The following is a 16,411-nucleotide window of genomic DNA, read 5'->3' on the forward strand; positions in this document are numbered from 1 at the left end:
GCTTCCGCTTCCTGCGGGATGGAGGCGGCGCGGCGGCCGCCGCTGCTGCTCCGGCTGCTGCTGCCGCTGCTGGCGGCGGCGCTGGGCGCGGCGGGGCGCGGCGACCCCGGGCCCGTCACCTGCGGCTCCGTGGTGAAGCTGCTCAACGTGCGGCACAACGTGCGGCTGCACTCGCACGATGTGCGCTACGGCTCCGGTAACGGGCGCGCCCCCCCCCCCGCGCTCCCCAGGCTCCCGCGGTGAGCTGAGCTGGGTGCGATTGTGGTGGTTCTCCCTCCTCCGCAGGCAGCGGGCAGCAGTCGGTGACCGGGGTGTCGGCGGCGGATGACGGGAACAGCTACTGGCGGGTGCGGGGCCGCACGGCCGCCGTGTGCCAGCGGGGCACGCCGGTGCGCTGCGGGCAGGCCATCCGCCTCACGCACCTGGGCACCGGCCGCAACCTGCACAGCCACCGCTTCACCTCGCCGCTCTCCGGGAACCAGGTACCGGCCGGGGATCACCGGCCCGCCTCCCCGGGCTTGGTGTGTTTCCCTGGGCATGACGGGGCCCGCCTTGTCACTCGGCTCTCGGCGGGTCCCCTGAGTCCCTGCTGGGTTGTTCCTGTCCCTACCCATCCCCTCCTTCCCCGTGTTGCTGCCAGCCACACCTTATTCCCCAGTCAGTCTCCTAGGTTCTCCCAACCAAGCATTTCCTATTCCTGGCCCCAGATGTATCCCCACCAGTCTCACCTTGTTCCTCAGTTCAGAGTGGGTCTCTCCTTAGGCTGGGTCCCTACCAGCACTGCCTTGTTCCCTGGTCCCAGCTGGGTCCCTGCCAGTCCCACCTTGTTCCCCACTCCCTCCCAGCTCCCCAGTGCCCTGCCAGTGCCTGAATCCCAACCAGGCCCTCAAAGTCCTAACAGAGCCTCAGTCACAACCAAGTCTCTCTGCCCACCTCAACCCTCCCATTTTCTCATCCCGGCCCCAAACGAGCTGTTCTTCACCCCCAGGAGGTGAGTGCGTTCGGGGAGGCCGGCGAGGGCGACTACCTGGACGACTGGACCGTGGTGTGCAGTGGCACCTACTGGGTGCGGGACGATGAGGTGCGCTTCCAGCACACCTCCACCGACGTCTTCCTCTCGGTGACCGGCGAGCAGTACGGGCGGCCCATCCACGGGCAGAAGGAGGTGCACGGCATGGCCGCCTCCAGCCAGAATAACTACTGGAAGGTGATGGAGGGCATCTTCATGCAGCCCAGCGAGGCCTTGCAAATGGAGCAGTACCACGCCGAGCTGTGAGGGACAGACAGACTGATGCTGAGCTTCTGGGCGCTGCCCTGCCGTGTTTGGGACTGCTGAGGCCAGGGGATGGCTCCTGTCCCCACCTGGGACTGACACACACCACTGACACAGGGCCCCAGCACAAAGCAGATCACGATGTCCTGAATTCAGTATGGAGCAGATTTAATTGTCCCAAGTCTGACACTAAACAGGCCCCAACGTGCAGACCTGATGCAAAGCAGCTCCCAACATCCTAAAACCACTACAAAGCAGATCCCAATGCCCAGACCTGAGCCATGACAGAGCCCAACATCCTAGAATGGCACAAAGCCGGTCCGAACATCCCAAATTAGCACAAAGCCAAGCCAAACATCCAGACCTGACCCAAAACAAATTCCCAAGCTCCCACCCTGTCCCTTTGCAGCCCATTCTGTCCAAGGACCTTGCCCTTAAAGGACTGCTGTCCCTGGGAGCTGTACCCCAAACTGCCCCTCGTGCCCTGCAAGGACCTGGGGCTATAAAAGTGCTGAACTCTGCCCTGTGGTGTGGCTGTTTGTGTGGGGGATGTGGGGGATTTCTGGCACTGGGGGCCAGACCTGGTGTCATCTGCACTTGCCCCATGCTGGTGCTGCCCCTCGTGTCACCCATTTGCCCCATCCCAGTGCCAGACCTGGTGTCACCCCCCCTGCTCCTCACTCCATTTCAGTGCTGGACCTGCTGTCAGCCCCTTCACACCATCTCAGTGCCAGACCCAGTGCCAGACCCGCTGTCACTTCTCTCCTATCCTGGTGCCGCCTGCTGTCCCCATGCCAGTGTTGCCCTGGTGTCACCCCTGTCCCCATGCCGGTGTCCTCGTGCTGGTGCCATCCTGGTATCCCCACTATCTCTGTGCCGGTGCCACCGCGGTGCATCCCTGTCCCCATCCCGGTGTCCCCACTGTCTCCATGCCGGTGCGGTCCTGCTGGCCCTCTGTCCCCGTCCCCACTGTCCCCATGCCAGTGCGGTCCTGTCCCCTTCCCCGTGCCCTTGCTGTCCCTCTGTCCCCATCCCGGTGTCCCCTCTGTCCCCATCCCCGTGTCCCCACTGTCCCTTTCTCCCCATCCCCGTGTCCCCACTGTCCCTCTGTCCCCATCCCCGTGCCTCCGCCGTCCCCGTGTCCGATGCCGGTGCGGCCCTGGCGGGGCGCTGCGGCCGCCGCTGTCCCCGGGCAGGCGCCGCCGGGCCCCGCCCCGTCCCGCCCCTCCCAGCGGCCACTCGGGGTGCGCGGGCGGCCCCACAGGCGGCGGCGGCGGCGGCGGGGCCGGGGCCGGGGCCGGGGCAGGGGCGGGCGGGAGGGAGGGGGTCTCACCGGGGCCGCACCGGGGCCGTGCCCGCCATGCCGCCGCCGCTGCCCGCCGCGCTCCTCGCCGCGATCCTCGTCGCGCTGCTGGCCGGGCTGCTGGCGCGGTCAGGGCCTGGCGGGCGGCTCGGGGGCTGTGACAGGGCCGGGCGGGGGGCACGGCGGTGGCAGCGGGGTGACAGCGGGCTGGGGGGTGGCAGCGCGGCGGGCGGGGCTCTGCTGGGCTGGGAGGAGCCGCGGGGCCGAGGGGAGGCCCGAGGGGCTGGCAGTGGGGGTGCGGGTGTTTTGGGGGCCCGCGGGAGTTTTTGGGGTAGTGTCGGGGGTGCGGGGGGCATGCGGGGCTGGGGGTGAGGTGTTGGGGGTCTGGGGGGAGGGAGCGGAGGGTAAGGGGGACAAAGAGGGCTTGGGGGGTGTCAGGAGTTTGGGGGGCTCGCAGGGCTGGGGGACGGGTGTGGAGGGGAACCTGCAGGGGATTGGGGGGTTGTAGGGTTTGGTGTCAGAGGCTTGGGGGCTTGGAGAAGTTCAGAGGAGCTCACAGGGGTGGGCATAGGGGGCCAGGGGGGTGTGGAGGTGTCTGGTCTTGGGAGGGGCTCATCAGGGATTGTTGGGGGTGGTCCTGCAGGGTTTCTTCCCCACCGTGAGTTCCTGGGAGCTCCTATCCAGCTGTGGGTGCTGGAGCTGATGCTCAAAGGATGAAGGGCATCTCTAGACCCCAGCCCTAATGGGGAGGCTGACCCTGGCCTTCCCCCCGTCCCCACAGATGGCTGGCATGTCGCCTGGCTGTCACCTGGTGCCGGCAGAAGCTTCATGCAGAGCTGAAGATCGGCTCCTTTGGCTTCTTCTGGGCCCAGAACATCAGCCTCAAGTTCCAGCGGGAGCAGCAGACTGTGGTGGGTACCTGGGCAAGGGGTGGTCGCTGCCAGACAAGGCAGAGGGTGGTTGCTGTCACTTCCAGGCTGGCAGCAAATCCATAGAGCCACTCTCCTGTTGAGCACTCCCAAAGCTGGTGCCAGGCCCTTCCTCCCATGGCCACACTTGGGGTTTTGCTGTTCCTTGCATGATCCCAGGCACTGGGAATGGAGTAGGAATGTTGAGATGAGCCTCACAAGGCAGAGCCAAGTTGTTTCTTCTCTGACCTACCTGTGTGTCCTTACAGGAGATCGACAACGTCTGGATCTCCAGCAAACTGAGCCGGGAGCTGCCGTACGTGCCCCCACCCCAGCTCCCTGCCTGCTCCCTTTGGGGGTCTGCCTCACCCCTCGCCCTGCTTGCCATCCTGCTGCCTTTACACCTTTCTGCCATCCTTATTGCCCTGTGGTCAGCTCTGTGAGGGAGTGACCCATGCTTGGAGATGACAGTGTCTTGTGGGTGCCTTTGTGCTGGTCCTGCATGTCCCTGTGGTAGGGGGAATCCCTGGTGCCAGGGCCAGCTGTGCCAAGTGTGACCTCTTGTCAGAGCTGCCTGTGCTGTTGCTCTCCAGGCGCTACTTTGAGCTGTGCTTTGGCGAGGTGCGAATCCGCACGGATCTCCAGAAAGGCCCTGGGTTCCAGCCATCCGTCCCAGAGGCTCCCAGAGAAGCTGATGGAAATGAAAGCAGGACAGAGCTGACCCTTAAACCCTCCCTGCTGAGGCTCCTTAGCCAGGTGAGGCACTGGTTCGGTGAGGGGCTGCTGTGGGCTGTGCTGCTGTCGGATATCCCTCACAACAGCACCTTCCCCCCAGCTCTTTTCCATCCACATGGATTCCATCAACATCATGGTTCTGCACGTGGCCACCTCAGAGTCTCTCTGGCACATCCAGGCCAGCCAGACACGTCTCCTCCTGAATGGCAATGGGAAGAGGTAATTCTGTGCTTGTACCCCTGTCTGTTTGCAGGGCTGGGAAGCTCCTCTGACCCCAGCCTTGTGTCTGTCCTCTCTCTGTGCCACTCAGCAGCATCCCATGTCAGCTGTGGTGTGACGCATTAACCTTCTCTGAGGCTGCCCTGGTTCCTTTTCCTGTCACAGGAAGCTTGAGTTGTGTGTTCTCTAAATAGTGTGGTGTGCATGGAGTAAGGGCATGCTCTGCTTTTGGGAGCACTTGGATCAGGGACTTGGGGGTCCCTGTGTCCCACAGGAAAGAGGGCAGGAACTTGTTTTGGCAGCAGCAAGACCCACATCCTCCTTCTGTTCTCTGCTCTCCCCAGCCTGACGTGCGAGGTGAGCCTGACAAAGGTGAACAGCAAAGTCCTCCGGAGCAGCCAGCTGGTGAGTGCTGGAGGAGGGAGAAGTGCCACACTTGGCACCTGGGCCCTGGCTCTCTGGGACACGCTGAGGACCTGTCCCAGGGTGTCCCTGAGGCTGGGCGATGCTGCCAGGTGCTGGGCTCTCTGCTGTGCCCAGCTCTCCACCTGCAGCACGCACTGGAAGGGCACTGTGTGACTCCCTGTGTGCTCCTTGCTGTGTCCCCTGTGCACAGGATGACACGTGCCTGGCAGAGCTGGCCCTGGCACTCTCCCTCTCCCTGGAGATCAGCAGCAAGCGGCGCCTGGTGGGCGTCCGGCTCTGCGTCCGCACGCTGCAGGCAGAGCTGCACGAGGGGCTGTTCTGCAGCCCCCTCCTGCACCACGTCACTGCTGGGGCCCAGCACAGCAGCGTGGGGGAAGAGCCCAGCACAGGTCAGGACTAGGACTGGAACAAGCTTGGGGCAGGGCAGGGGCTGGTGGCTCCCATAGTTGCACTGGAGCCAGAGGGGTTTGGCTGTGGGATCACTCCCTCCTGCTCCTGAGTGTGGGGGTTTGGGCAAGTCCTTCCCTGACTCTCTCTGTCCTTCTCCAGGCCCAGGGGAGCCCTCAAAGACCCTGTCTGTGCTGAGCAGGGACACACTGAAGCTCATCCCCAGGAGGGTGGAGATGAAGCTGGAGAACACCAGCATGGTGCTGTCCATGAACAGCCAGAAGAGGTGAGGGGCAGGCTGTCTGAATTCAAAGTAATGCTGGGAACATGGACCTGGGGACAACTGTGCCGTTCCCTGCTCATCCCTTGGCTCTGCTAGACTGCAGAGAGCAAGTTCTAGAGCCCACTCCAGTGGGAAGGACTGAGCTGGGGCTGGGGCTGGGCTCTTGGGGAGGGAGGAAGGCACATGAGCTGGTTCTCCAGTAGGACAGCTGACGGAATCCTCAGGCAGTGGAATGAGAGCACTGAGCTGTGCTGCAGCTGGGCTGCTGTGTTTGTCCATGCCAGCATGCTGATCAGCTGGTGATGAGAGACAGGGAGATGGAGGACATGACAGTGCAGTTCCTTCCTAGCAGTGACACCCCGTGTCTTCCAGGCACCTCACCTGGAGCCTGAAGCTGCTGCAGTTTCTATATCAGCGTGAAGAGGAGCAAATCCCATTGCGCAACTTCACGCCCACCTCAGACCTGGACCAAATGAGTGTAGACCTCCAGCTGGAGGGCAAGTACCCAGGAAGGCACTGATGGGACAGGGTTGCCATCACTGCCCTCTGCCACCCCTCATTTGTGCTCCTCTGTCCCCCCAGATGGCCTTCTCCTGTCCCAGAGCCGCCAGCGCATCGTGTGCCTCAACTCCCTGAAGACCAGTGTGCAGGTGAGCGAGCGCTGGGCACACTCTGTCTCCTGGGGGTGGCTGGTTTGGCTCCTGGCCTGGGTTTTTTGCCACCTGGCCCTTTCCCTGCTCTAGGTCACAGCCATTGACCTCTCGGCTGCTGTGCTGCTCAACACCTGCATCATCCACTACCGTCACCAAGAGTTTTCGCACTGGCTGGGGCTGTTGGCACAGGAATACAGGTGCCAGGCGGTGCCTGTCCCCAGCCAAGGGCACAAGGGAAGGTAAACTTGGCCTCAGTGCAGCTGCTGGTATCACAGCTTGTTTCCTCTTGCTGGCCACGCTCTGGCATGGTGCCTGGGCACTCAGCACCTTATCTGTGCGCCACCTGTGGGATGGGGAGGCTGTTCAGGAGGTGATCAGGGAGCCCCTGCAGAGAGGACATCCCTCTGGGCCTGCTCCCTGCCAGGCTCTGTGGCACACAGCTCCCAGTAACAGCCCATCCCTGCTTGTCCTGTGCAGGAGCTATCCCCAAATCCTAGCACCCATCATCCTGTGTGCCTCGCTGTCCAACGTCAATGTGTCCGTGCAGCTGGGGGACACACCACCCTTCGCCTTGGGCTTCAACTCCATCTCTGCAGGTACAGGCTGGATCAGGGAGGTGCTGGGCTCTTCTTGGGGTCTGCCAGAGAGGCAGCAGGGCGGGAATGGAGAGGGTGGTGCTGCCGCTGTGCTGCCCATCTCTGTGTGTGTGGTCAGGGGCTGTGGATCCCTGCCTGGTTGTGTCTGGGGTGCTCACGTTTGGGTGAGCCTTGCCTGCACTTCCCCCCTCCTCTGTGCCCACAGACTACCAGCACCTGCGGCCACAGAGCGTGCACCAGCGAGCCGTGCTGGCCGTGGACCACCTGTGCTGGCGAGTGGGCAACGACTCCCACATCCAGCGTGCCCCACATCCCCCCAACATGCATGTGTGGGGAGAAGCCCTCATCCTCGACTCCTTCAACCTCCAGGTGAGGGGCAAGCCGAGGGACAAGGGGTGGCTTTCAGTCTCAGTCTCCATGCGGGTGGCACAGGGATGTCCTGCAGCCTGAGAGTGATCATCCTGTTTGTCCTGCAGGGCAGCTATAACCAGCCCCTGGGAATGTCCAGCGCCCAGTCGGATACGCTCTTCCTGGATTGCACCATCCGGGGGCTGCAAGTGGAGTCGTCTGACACCTGCACTGAGTGCCTGGCCAGGGTCCTGCCCCTGTTCTGCCCGCAGCCTGGTGGGGCTGAACTTGCCAAGCAGCCGCCCTCTGCCTCCAGTGAGCCCTGGGGGCTGCTCTGGAAGGTGGATCTGAAGGTGGAAGATGTGAACCTTTTCACACTCTCAGCCGTAGTGGGTAAGTAGCATCCATGCTGATCCCAGATGGCTGTCCTGGAATAACCCTGAAGTCAGAGGAACCTGGCAGGTTGTGCTGTGCCTCCAGCACTGACATGCTGTCTCTCCAGGTGCCCTGGAGCTGCGGCTGGACACGCTGACTGTCCTGGGAAGTGCTGAGAGCTGCACGCTCAGCGTCCAGGGCATGGTGCTGGCCTTGGTGAAGAGCATCACTGAGAAGATGCAGCCTTGCTGCAAAGCTCCTGCCATCCCCAACCCAGTGGCCAACGTCTCTGTGCTCTCTGTCACCTACCACAGCAGCATCCGCTCCCTGGAGGTTGGTTTGGCTGTTGGGCCACTGCTTTGTCCTGTTCTGGGGATAGATGGGGCAGGGGGAGGATTGGCTGGCACGAAAGGTGCTGTGGGAAGGACGGGGATGTTCTGTGCTGGCCCTGGCAGTGACGTGGTGCCTGCTCACTCTCTCTGGTGCAGGTGCAGTGCGGCGAGGGGCTGGCAGTGCTGTGGAGCCCACCTGACCACATGCACCTGTACCATCACACCCTGGCCACCCTGCAGTGCCACGAAGCCTTGCGGAGCGCCCTCGGCCACAGGACGCCTCCCTCCCTGCCCCCAGAGAGCCCCGTGTCCCACCCAGCCACCCCTACTGAGTCACCAGCGTCCCTCCAGCCAAAAGGGCCCCCTCCCAAAAGACTCCTGTCGCTGTCCCTGGAGCTGAGCTCTGCCAAGTTCACAGCCTTTGTCTCTGAGGCCAACTACATCAGCCTGGCTGCGGAACGGACCTCGGTCAGCTGGCACGGCGGTGCCCTGCACGGCTACTGCCCTGAGCTGGCCGCCGGCTTTGATGGACACAGCATCTTCAGCTTCAAGGAGGTGGAGGTGAAGCTGCTGCCGGAGCTGGAAGAGGTCGTCCGGCACCGCGATGCCTTCCCCACCCTGCGCACCCTCCGCAACCGCGGCTGGGCCTTCTCCTTCGCCAGCGTGACCATCGAGTTCCCCTACCAGTACGACTTCTCCCGCACGCTGGACGCTGCCGTGGGCGTGCAGAAGTGGCTGAAGGGCCTGCACCGGCCCGGGCGCCCCGCCAGCACGGCCCTGCCCCCCGACCTCCTGCTCAAAGTCACCCACTTCTCCTGGGTCTTCCTGGATGACGTCTTTGAGGTCAAGTTGCGAGACAACTACGAGCTGATGAAGGACGAGAGCAAGGAGAGCGCCAAGCGCCTGCAGCTGCTGGACGCCAAGGTGGCCGCGCTGCGCAAGCAGCACGGGGAGCTGCTGCCCGCCCGCAAGATCGAGGAGCTCTACGCCTCGCTGGAGAAGAAGAACATTGAGATCTACATCCAGCGCTCGCGGCGCCTCTATGCCAACACACCCATGCGGAGGGCCCTCCTCACCTGGACCCTGGCCCACCTGGAGCTGGTGGCCATGGCCGATGAGTCCTTCCATGGCACAGAGCGTGTGCTGGAGCAGATGAGGGACATGGATGATGTCAGCCCGTTCCCCCCAGAGGGTCTGGAGATGGTCACCCAGTGGTGCCGCATGATGAAGGGCACAGTTGGCAGCTTCTTTGGTGAGTTGCTTTGTGGGAGGGTGCCCTTAGAGGACAGCACGATGGGTGTGTGGCCTGGGCTGGCACCACGTGGTGTGTTACCAGGGAGGGAAGACGATTTTTGGAGGTTCAAAGGGAGTGGGAAGGAAGCAGAGGTGTGACAGGATGATGGCTCTTACTGCGTCCCAGAGTGGGGGGCTGCCTGTCTCTTTGCTGCCCCAGCCCTCAGCCCTCCCTCCTCCCGCAGTGCGGATCCGTGACTACCCCCGGTACCTGTTTGAGATCCGGAACTGGCAGCTCTCGGGCCGGCTGCTCGGAGCCGAGCAGTGCGGCCAGGCCTGCTCCCGGCGCCGCCAGCTCCTGAAGCTGGGGCTGCCCTGGGGTGATGCCACGGTGGAGAGGAACATGCCACCCTTGAAGTTCTACCATGACTTCCACTGTAAGACCCGGAGGAATGGGGGGCTCTGTGGTGGGTAGGGACAGGGCAAATGGCTGAGCCAACCTCTGTGTCCCCAGCTGTGATCTCTCAGTACACCATCGTCTGGGGGCCCTGCTGGGACCCGGCCTGGACCCTGATCGGCCAGTGTGTGGATCTCCTCACCAAGCCCTCAGAAGACCCCAGTGCCCCATTGCCCTGGTGGGACAAGAGCCGCCTTCTCTTCCATGGAGACTGGCACATGGACATTGAACAGGCCAACCTGCACCAGCTGGCCACCGAGGTGGGTGCTACTGGACGGGGGAGCAACATGGTGTGGGGTCAGCTCACACCTACCTCTCCTCATGCCTGCCCTTGCAGGACCCCTACAACACTACAGAGAACATGCACTGGGAGTGGAGCCAACTCTCCTTCCACTGGAAGCCTGGGCAGTTTGTCTTCAAGGGCAACCTGGATATCAATGTCCGGACAGCCTCCAAGTGAGAGTGGGGCCGTGAGCATGGGGGGCCCTCACCAGTGCTGGGGGATGACTGGGGTCTCTTTTCTGCATTCAGATATGACGACTGCTGCTTCCTGCACCTGCCTGACCTGTGCATGACCCTGGACCTGCAGTGGCTGTGCCATGGGAACCCCCATGACCACCACGGCGTGGTGCTGCGCTCCCCCGAGTTCCTGCCTGAGGTGCCAGTGGGGCAGCAGTATGACTCCTACCGTGCCTTCCGCTCCGAGAACCTCAACCTCTCCATCCGGATGGACCTGACACAGCCCAGTAAAGGTGACTGACAGCGTCCTGGGGGTCCCTGGGGGACAAGGGGCATAGGGCAGGGCATGCTGGTTTTGGGTTGGGTCCTTGCCCCATGGTGCTGGCTGATGGTGGGTATATTCTCAGAGTACTCCCAGCCCCGCATCCTGCTCTACAGCAGCACCCTCCGCTGGATGCAGAATTTTTGGGCCACATGGACCAGCGTGACACGGCCCATCTGCCGTGGGAAGCTCTTCAACAACATGAAACCCAGCAAGAAGAAGCTGGGGCAGCATTACAAGCAGTTGTCCTATACTGCACTCTTCCCCCGGCTGCAGGTAATTCCCAGGGCTTGGAATCTGGTGTTTCCTCCCTGCTCTGCCTCTGCTGGACTCTCAGCTCCTGCTCTCTGCTCCCTCTCAGGTGCATTACTGGGCCTCCTTTGCCCAGCAGCGGGGGATCCAGGTGGAATGCTGCCAGGGACACATCTTCACTCGTGGCACACAGCGGCTCATCCCACAAGGTGAGTGGGAATCCTGCCAGCAGCACTGCAGGTACAGCAGGGCCCTGGCTGACCCCTGTCCCTGTCCCCCAGCTGGCACGGTGATGCGGCGCCTCATTTCGGAGTGGAGCATCACGCAGATGGTGAGTGACCTGAGCCAGGTCACCGTGCACCTCATGGCCTCCACTTGTGATGAGAACGCTGACCACCAGCTCGACACCCTGGTGAAGAAAACCCACTTGCTGAGCCTGTCCTCCCTCACCTACCAGCGGCACAGCAACCGCACGGCTGAGGAGGTACCACTGCAAACAGGGCACAGCAGCTTGTGCTGGCCTGGTGGCAACTCCAGGACAAGGGGATGTTGGTGGTTGGATGCAATGGGGAAGGGATTTGGCTGGGGAAGAGAGAGAACTTCAGGGCCTCCAATCCACCAAGCGCCTGACTTTGTGCCCATGCTGTGGTCCCTGGGGTGGTCTGGGCTCCAATCCCCACTCTCTGCCTGAAGGGCTGGCAGGGCTCCTAGTCCCAGTGCACGAGGCCACTGGGCAGGGCCAGGGGTGGCTTTGCTGTGCTGAGGCACTGACCCTCTGTGCCCAGGAGCTGCCCCTGCGTGATGGGGACGACGGTTTCCACACGCATCAGCTGCACTTGGTGGACCTGCGGGCGTCCTGGACCACCACGAACCGGGACATCGCCTTCGGCCTCTACGACGGCTACAAGAAAGCGGCTGTGCTCAAGCGGAACCTGTCCACCGAGGCCCTGAAGGGGCTGAAGATCGACACACAGCTGCAGGCCAAGAAGCTGAAGCGGGGCCCCCTCTCTGCTCACTCCATCCCTGCCAGAGTGACTGCTCCCATCACCAGCGGCCGGCCTGAGAGAGCCTCCTCAGGGGGTGAGCACAGTGGGGAGGGGAGCAAGGGGAAGCCCACAGCTCAAAGCTGTGCCTGTTTTCATTCTCTACATTTGAGGCATCCCCCCACAGCTTTGCACCGATCTTTCTCCTTCCCCAGGGGCCTACATGCTGCAGAAGCTCATTGAGGAGACGGACAAGTTTGTGGTTTTCACAGAAGAGGAGTCGGGGGCCAGCGAGCAGCTCTGCGGCATCGCCGCCTGCCAGACTGACGACATCTACAACCGCAACTGCCTCATCGAGCTGGTCAACTGCCAGGTACCTGCCTGTCCCCACGGCCTGGCTCTGACAGGGGCTGTGCCTGCCCCAGAAAGGTCCATCCGACCCCTGGGGTCTCTCCCCCCACAGATGGTTCTGCGTGGTGCAGAGACAGAGGGCTGTGTGATCGTGTCCGCTGCGAAAGCACAGCTGCTGCAGTGCCAGCACCACCCTGCCTGGTACGGGGACACTCTGAAGCAGAAGACATCCTGGACATGTTTGCTGGATGGCATGCAGTACTTTGCCACAACAGAGAGCAGCCCCTCTGAGGGGGAGCATGGCCAGCTCTGGTTGGAGGTGAGCATGTGGTGGGTGAACTATGTGAGGTACAGGCAGTGCTGTCAGTGCCCTGGCCAAGCCAGGAAAAGTGGGGACAGCAAGCAGTGCCTCCTTACCTCCCCAGGTGAAAAATATTGAAGAGCATCGTCAGCGGAGCCTGGACTCGGTGCAGGAGCTGATGGAGAGCGGGCAGGCAGTGGGGGGCATGGTCAGCACCACCACAGGTACTGCCCACAGCCTGTGGGCTGCTGTGCCTACCCCAGTCCCACTCAGGTGTGACCCTAAGGCTGGTAGAGCTGAGAGCACCTGTCCTGTCCCTGTGTGGCTCCAGGAGGTGGCTGATGCTCCGAGCCATGCACTGTGCAGTCCCACTGTGCTGGGACATGGCACTCTGACTGTGGTCCCTCTGCCTGTCCCCAGACTGGAATCAGCCCTCGGAAGCCCAGCAGACCCAGCAGGTGCAGAGGATCATCTCTCGCTGCAGCTGCCGCATGTACTACATCAGCTACAGCCACGACATCGACCCCGAGCTGGCCACGCAGATAAAGCCCCCTGAGACCCCTGCCAACCAGGAGAAGGAGGATCTACTGAAGAAGCAGGAGGGTGGGTGCATCCAGGCAGTGTGCTGTGGGGTTAGAGCTCTGGGCTGACCCATGGCTAACTCCAGGGGTGGCTGAGGTCAGAGAGCTGCATACAGGAAGGGTCCCCAAGATATTTCTGGCCATGCTGAGGCCCCAATTGCCCTTTTTGTCCCTGCAGGAGCTGTGGACACCTTCACCCTGATCCACCACGACCTGGAGATCTCCACCAACCCCGCACAGTATGCCATGATCCTTGACATAGTCAACAACCTGCTGCTGCACGTGGAGCCCAAACGCAAGGTACCCGCGGGGCTCCAGGTGTCTGTGCCACTCACTGCCCCCAGGCAGTCCTAACCTTGCCCTATTCCTGTGCCCAGGAGCACAGTGAGAAGAAGCAGCGGGTGCGTTTCCAGCTGGAAATCTCCAGCAACCCTGAGGAGCAGCGCAGCAGTATCCTACACCTGCAGGAGGCTGTGAGACAGCACGTGGCCCAGATCCGGCAGCTGGAGAAGCAGATGTACTCCAACATGAAGGTGAGCCCACATCCCTGTTTCCCTGGGATCCCACTCTGGGGGAGAAGGTGCTGAGAGTTGTCTGTCCTTCAGTCCTTGAAGGATGACAGCAAAAACGAGGTCCTGCTCGACCTGAACCACCGGCTGCAGCAGCAGCTGAGCCAGGAAAAAGCTGACCTGCAGCTGGAGAGTGAGGAGCTGAACATACTGATCAGGTAGGATGAGGGGGAATGGCTTTAAACTGAGTCTAGGTTTGGATTGGATATGAGGAAGAAATTCTTCCCAGTGAGGCACTGGCACGGGTTGCCCAGAGAAGCTGTGGCTGCCCCATCCCTGGAAGTATTCAAGGATAGGCTGGATAGGGCTTGGAGCAACCTGTGACAGTGGGAGGTGTCCAACCCAAACCATTCTGATTCTATGATCTCAGCCTTTCCCAGCATTGTGTCCCCCTTACTCCAGGACTCCCACATCCCAGCTCTTTCCTCTGTGCTGCAGGTGCTTCAAGGACTTCCAGCTGCAGCGAGCCAACAAGATGGAGCTGCGAAAGCAGCCAGAGGACGTGAGTGTGGCACGGAGGACTGAGTTCTACTTTGCCCAGGCACGCTGGCGCCTGACAGAGGAGGATGGGCAGCTGGGCATTGCTGAGCTGGAGCTCCAGCGCTTCCTCTACAGCAAGGTGTGGAGTTGGACAGTGCCCACAGCCCCTGAGCTGGAGACAGGGACATTGGGAGCTAATGGCTTTGTCTGCACAGGTTAATAAGTCTGATGACACGGCCGAGCATCTGCTGGAACTGGGCTGGGTGACCATGAACAACCTGCTGCCCAATGCTGTGTACAAGGCAAGTGGCAGCTGAGGGAGCAGCTCTGCATCCTGGGGACCCACGTGGTGTGGGCAGAGTGGCCAGTCCTCACCCCAGCCACCCGTCCTCTTCCCTGCAGGTGGTGCTGCGTCCCCAGAGCTCCTGCCAGTCGGGCCGGCAGCTGGCCCTGAGGATTTTCAGCAAGGTCAGGCCTCCCGTGGGAGGCATCTCCATCAAGGAGCATTTTGAGGTGCCAGGGCTGGGCCGGGAGGTGCCAGGGTCTCTGTGGGGTACAGGCAATGTGTGCCTGGCTCTGACATGTCACTTTGCCACAGGTGAACGTGGTGCCTCTCACCATCCAGCTCACCCACCAGTTCTTCCACAGAATGATGGGATTCTTCTTCCCTGGCCGTAATGTGGAGGAGGAGGAGGTGGGGGATGAGGAAGATAAGTCCAAACTGGTGACAACAGGTGAGAGGCTTGTGATCACCCTCCTCTCTGGATGTCCTTGAACAGCTCTGGCTGCATATCCAGGATTATGTTTGTGGGCAGCTGCTGTTCAGCCGTGAGTTGAAGAGGAGGGATTTGTGGTCTCCCCTGTGGAAAGGGAGATGGTGGGAGGGTTGGGGTCATGGCTAACCCCTGGCTGGACACCACCACCACCACCTTGCACCCTGTTTGCCCCAGGGATCCCCGTGGTGAAGCCACGGCAGCTGATCGGGGCTGATGACTCGCTGGGCTCAGGGAAGGGAGTTGCTCAGGGACTGAACCGGACATCAGGGGTCAGAAGATCATTCAGAAAAGCACCTGAGGTAACTCCTGCTGCTGTAAGGGGGGAATCTGAGAGCCCTGCTGTGGTGCCAGTCTGTTTTCCCTTAACTGCAGGGCTGGGTAGCCATGTCCTCCCACACTTCCCTCCCACGCTTGTCTGCTTTCTCCTGCTCCCTCCCACCATGAGGATTTGCATCCTTTACAGCCAGGCGCCTGCACACTTGATGTGATCCCTGTATCTCATTTTTCCAACACCGTGCCAGAGCAGCTCTCACCTCTCCCTGATGAAGCAATGCTGTGGCCTAGTGCCCGGCTGTCCCTTCCCTGCTGGTTCCTGGCTGTGTCCCTTCTCCTTCCCTTCTGCTCATGGCTTCTGCTCTGTCCCCAGCATCCCGTGGATGACATCGACAAGATGAAGGAGCGTGCAGCCATGAACAACTCCTTCATCTACATCAAGATCCCGCAGGTGCCACTCTGTGTCAGCTACAAGGTGTGGGACCAGTGGGACAGGGCGTGCTTGGGGTGGTCTGGGCCATCGTCCCCACACTGCCTGACACCTCTGTCACACAGGGGGAGAAGAACAGTGTGGACTGGGGTGACCTGAACCTGGTGCTGCCATGCCTGGAGTACCACAACAACACATGGACATGGCTGGACTTTGCCATGGCGGTGAAGAGGGACAGCCGCAAAGCCTTGGTGGCACAGGTACGTGGGTGGGACCACTTCCCTCATCTCTCTCCCTGCTCCGGAGGCTGCCAGAGCTGCTCTGCCCAGGATGGAGACGGTGACCCCAGGGTGGGTGGCACGTTCCCCAGTGTGCAAGCAGCTGCACTGGCTCAGCAGCTCAGGCTGTCACCCGGGGTGTGGCCGCGGGGTGGCTGAGCCCCCTGACTCTGGGGCAGGTGATCAAGGAGAAGCTGCGCCTGAAGCCGGCGGCGGGCGCGGAGGCCCGGGGGAAGCTGGAGAACAAATCCGACGGGACCATCCAGCAGCAGGAGGAGGATGAGAAGGCTCGGCTGCTCATCGGGCTGAGCGTGGGCGAGAAGAACCCCAGCAAGAAGTCGATCTTCGGCAGGCGCAAATGACGGCAGCACCCGGCAGGCCGGGAAGGGACTTGGGGTGCCCCGTGCTCCCCCCTTGGGGGGGCACCCCGAAGGCAGAGGGGGGGCTGTGCTGCTCAGCAGTGCCTGAGGAGGGCTCAGCCACGTGCAGGCTCTCGGTAGCCCCGTTGTTGTGGGGCAGGGGTGGAGCAGCACGGGGATGTGGGGCACAGGGTGCTCCGGGGCTGCTTTGTGGGGTGCAGAACCCTGGTGCCAAGGGCCCCTGGGAGCTTCCCCCCCTCCCTGCTGTGCGGGTGCTGGGCCCAGCCCTTGGGCCTGGTGAAGCAGCAAGATCGCTCCAGGCTGGGAAAAAGGGGAACGGGAGAGAGTTTAAATAAAGAGTTTTTAATTTGGAACAGGCTCCCATCAGTGGCTTGTTTCTTGCCTCACCCTGCAGTGCTGGGCTCAGCACCATGCCCCATTTCAGCCCAGCAGCCCCCATCCTTGGGGG

The 16,411-nt window shown here is 62.0% G+C and overlaps 2 protein-coding genes across 3 annotated transcripts; both read left to right on the plus strand.

Annotated features, from left to right (window-relative positions):
* Positions 1 to 18: 18 nt before the first annotated feature.
* Positions 19 to 1,788, plus strand: SDF2 (stromal cell derived factor 2; the record flags this gene model as incomplete). The annotated part of the gene is made up of 3 exons (XM_084218887.1): positions 19 to 196; positions 286 to 482; positions 989 to 1,788. The coding sequence occupies 3 exons, from the start codon at positions 19 to 21 to the stop codon at positions 1,274 to 1,276; spliced, it is 663 nt and encodes a 220-aa protein (XP_084075013.1). The 3' UTR covers positions 1,277 to 1,788.
* A 799-nt stretch (positions 1,789 to 2,587) lies between these two features.
* On the plus strand, positions 2,588 to 16,321 carry BLTP2 (bridge-like lipid transfer protein family member 2). Of its 2 annotated transcripts, XM_084218813.1 has the most exons (39): positions 2,588 to 2,704; positions 3,358 to 3,487; positions 3,754 to 3,800; positions 4,078 to 4,240; positions 4,320 to 4,438; positions 4,783 to 4,843; positions 5,055 to 5,253; positions 5,414 to 5,537; positions 5,907 to 6,031; positions 6,117 to 6,184; positions 6,278 to 6,426; positions 6,665 to 6,783; positions 6,989 to 7,152; positions 7,260 to 7,524; positions 7,634 to 7,839; positions 7,995 to 9,090; positions 9,317 to 9,508; positions 9,586 to 9,788; positions 9,866 to 9,984; positions 10,060 to 10,280; positions 10,395 to 10,585; positions 10,671 to 10,770; positions 10,843 to 11,045; positions 11,347 to 11,641; positions 11,760 to 11,917; positions 12,008 to 12,214; positions 12,321 to 12,420; positions 12,617 to 12,799; positions 12,956 to 13,077; positions 13,155 to 13,310; positions 13,383 to 13,504; positions 13,785 to 13,965; positions 14,042 to 14,128; positions 14,229 to 14,339; positions 14,425 to 14,560; positions 14,777 to 14,901; positions 15,249 to 15,350; positions 15,431 to 15,565; positions 15,763 to 16,321. In XM_084218813.1, exons 1-39 carry the CDS (start codon positions 2,634 to 2,636, stop codon positions 15,943 to 15,945), a joined length of 6,738 nt encoding a protein of 2,245 aa, XP_084074939.1. In that variant the 5' UTR covers positions 2,588 to 2,633; the 3' UTR covers positions 15,946 to 16,321. The 2 variants fall into 2 exon arrangements, 1 of the variants encoding a protein (XP_084074939.1); XR_014616641.1 differs by lacking the exons at positions 13,383 to 13,504; positions 14,229 to 14,339; positions 14,425 to 14,560; ... (2 more) ...; positions 15,431 to 15,565; positions 15,763 to 16,321.
* Positions 16,322 to 16,411: the final 90 nt, after the last annotated feature.

Source organism: Fringilla coelebs (genome assembly GCF_963513975.1).
Source record: "Fringilla coelebs genome assembly, chromosome: 20".
NCBI lineage: Eukaryota > Metazoa > Chordata > Aves > Passeriformes > Fringillidae > Fringilla > Fringilla coelebs.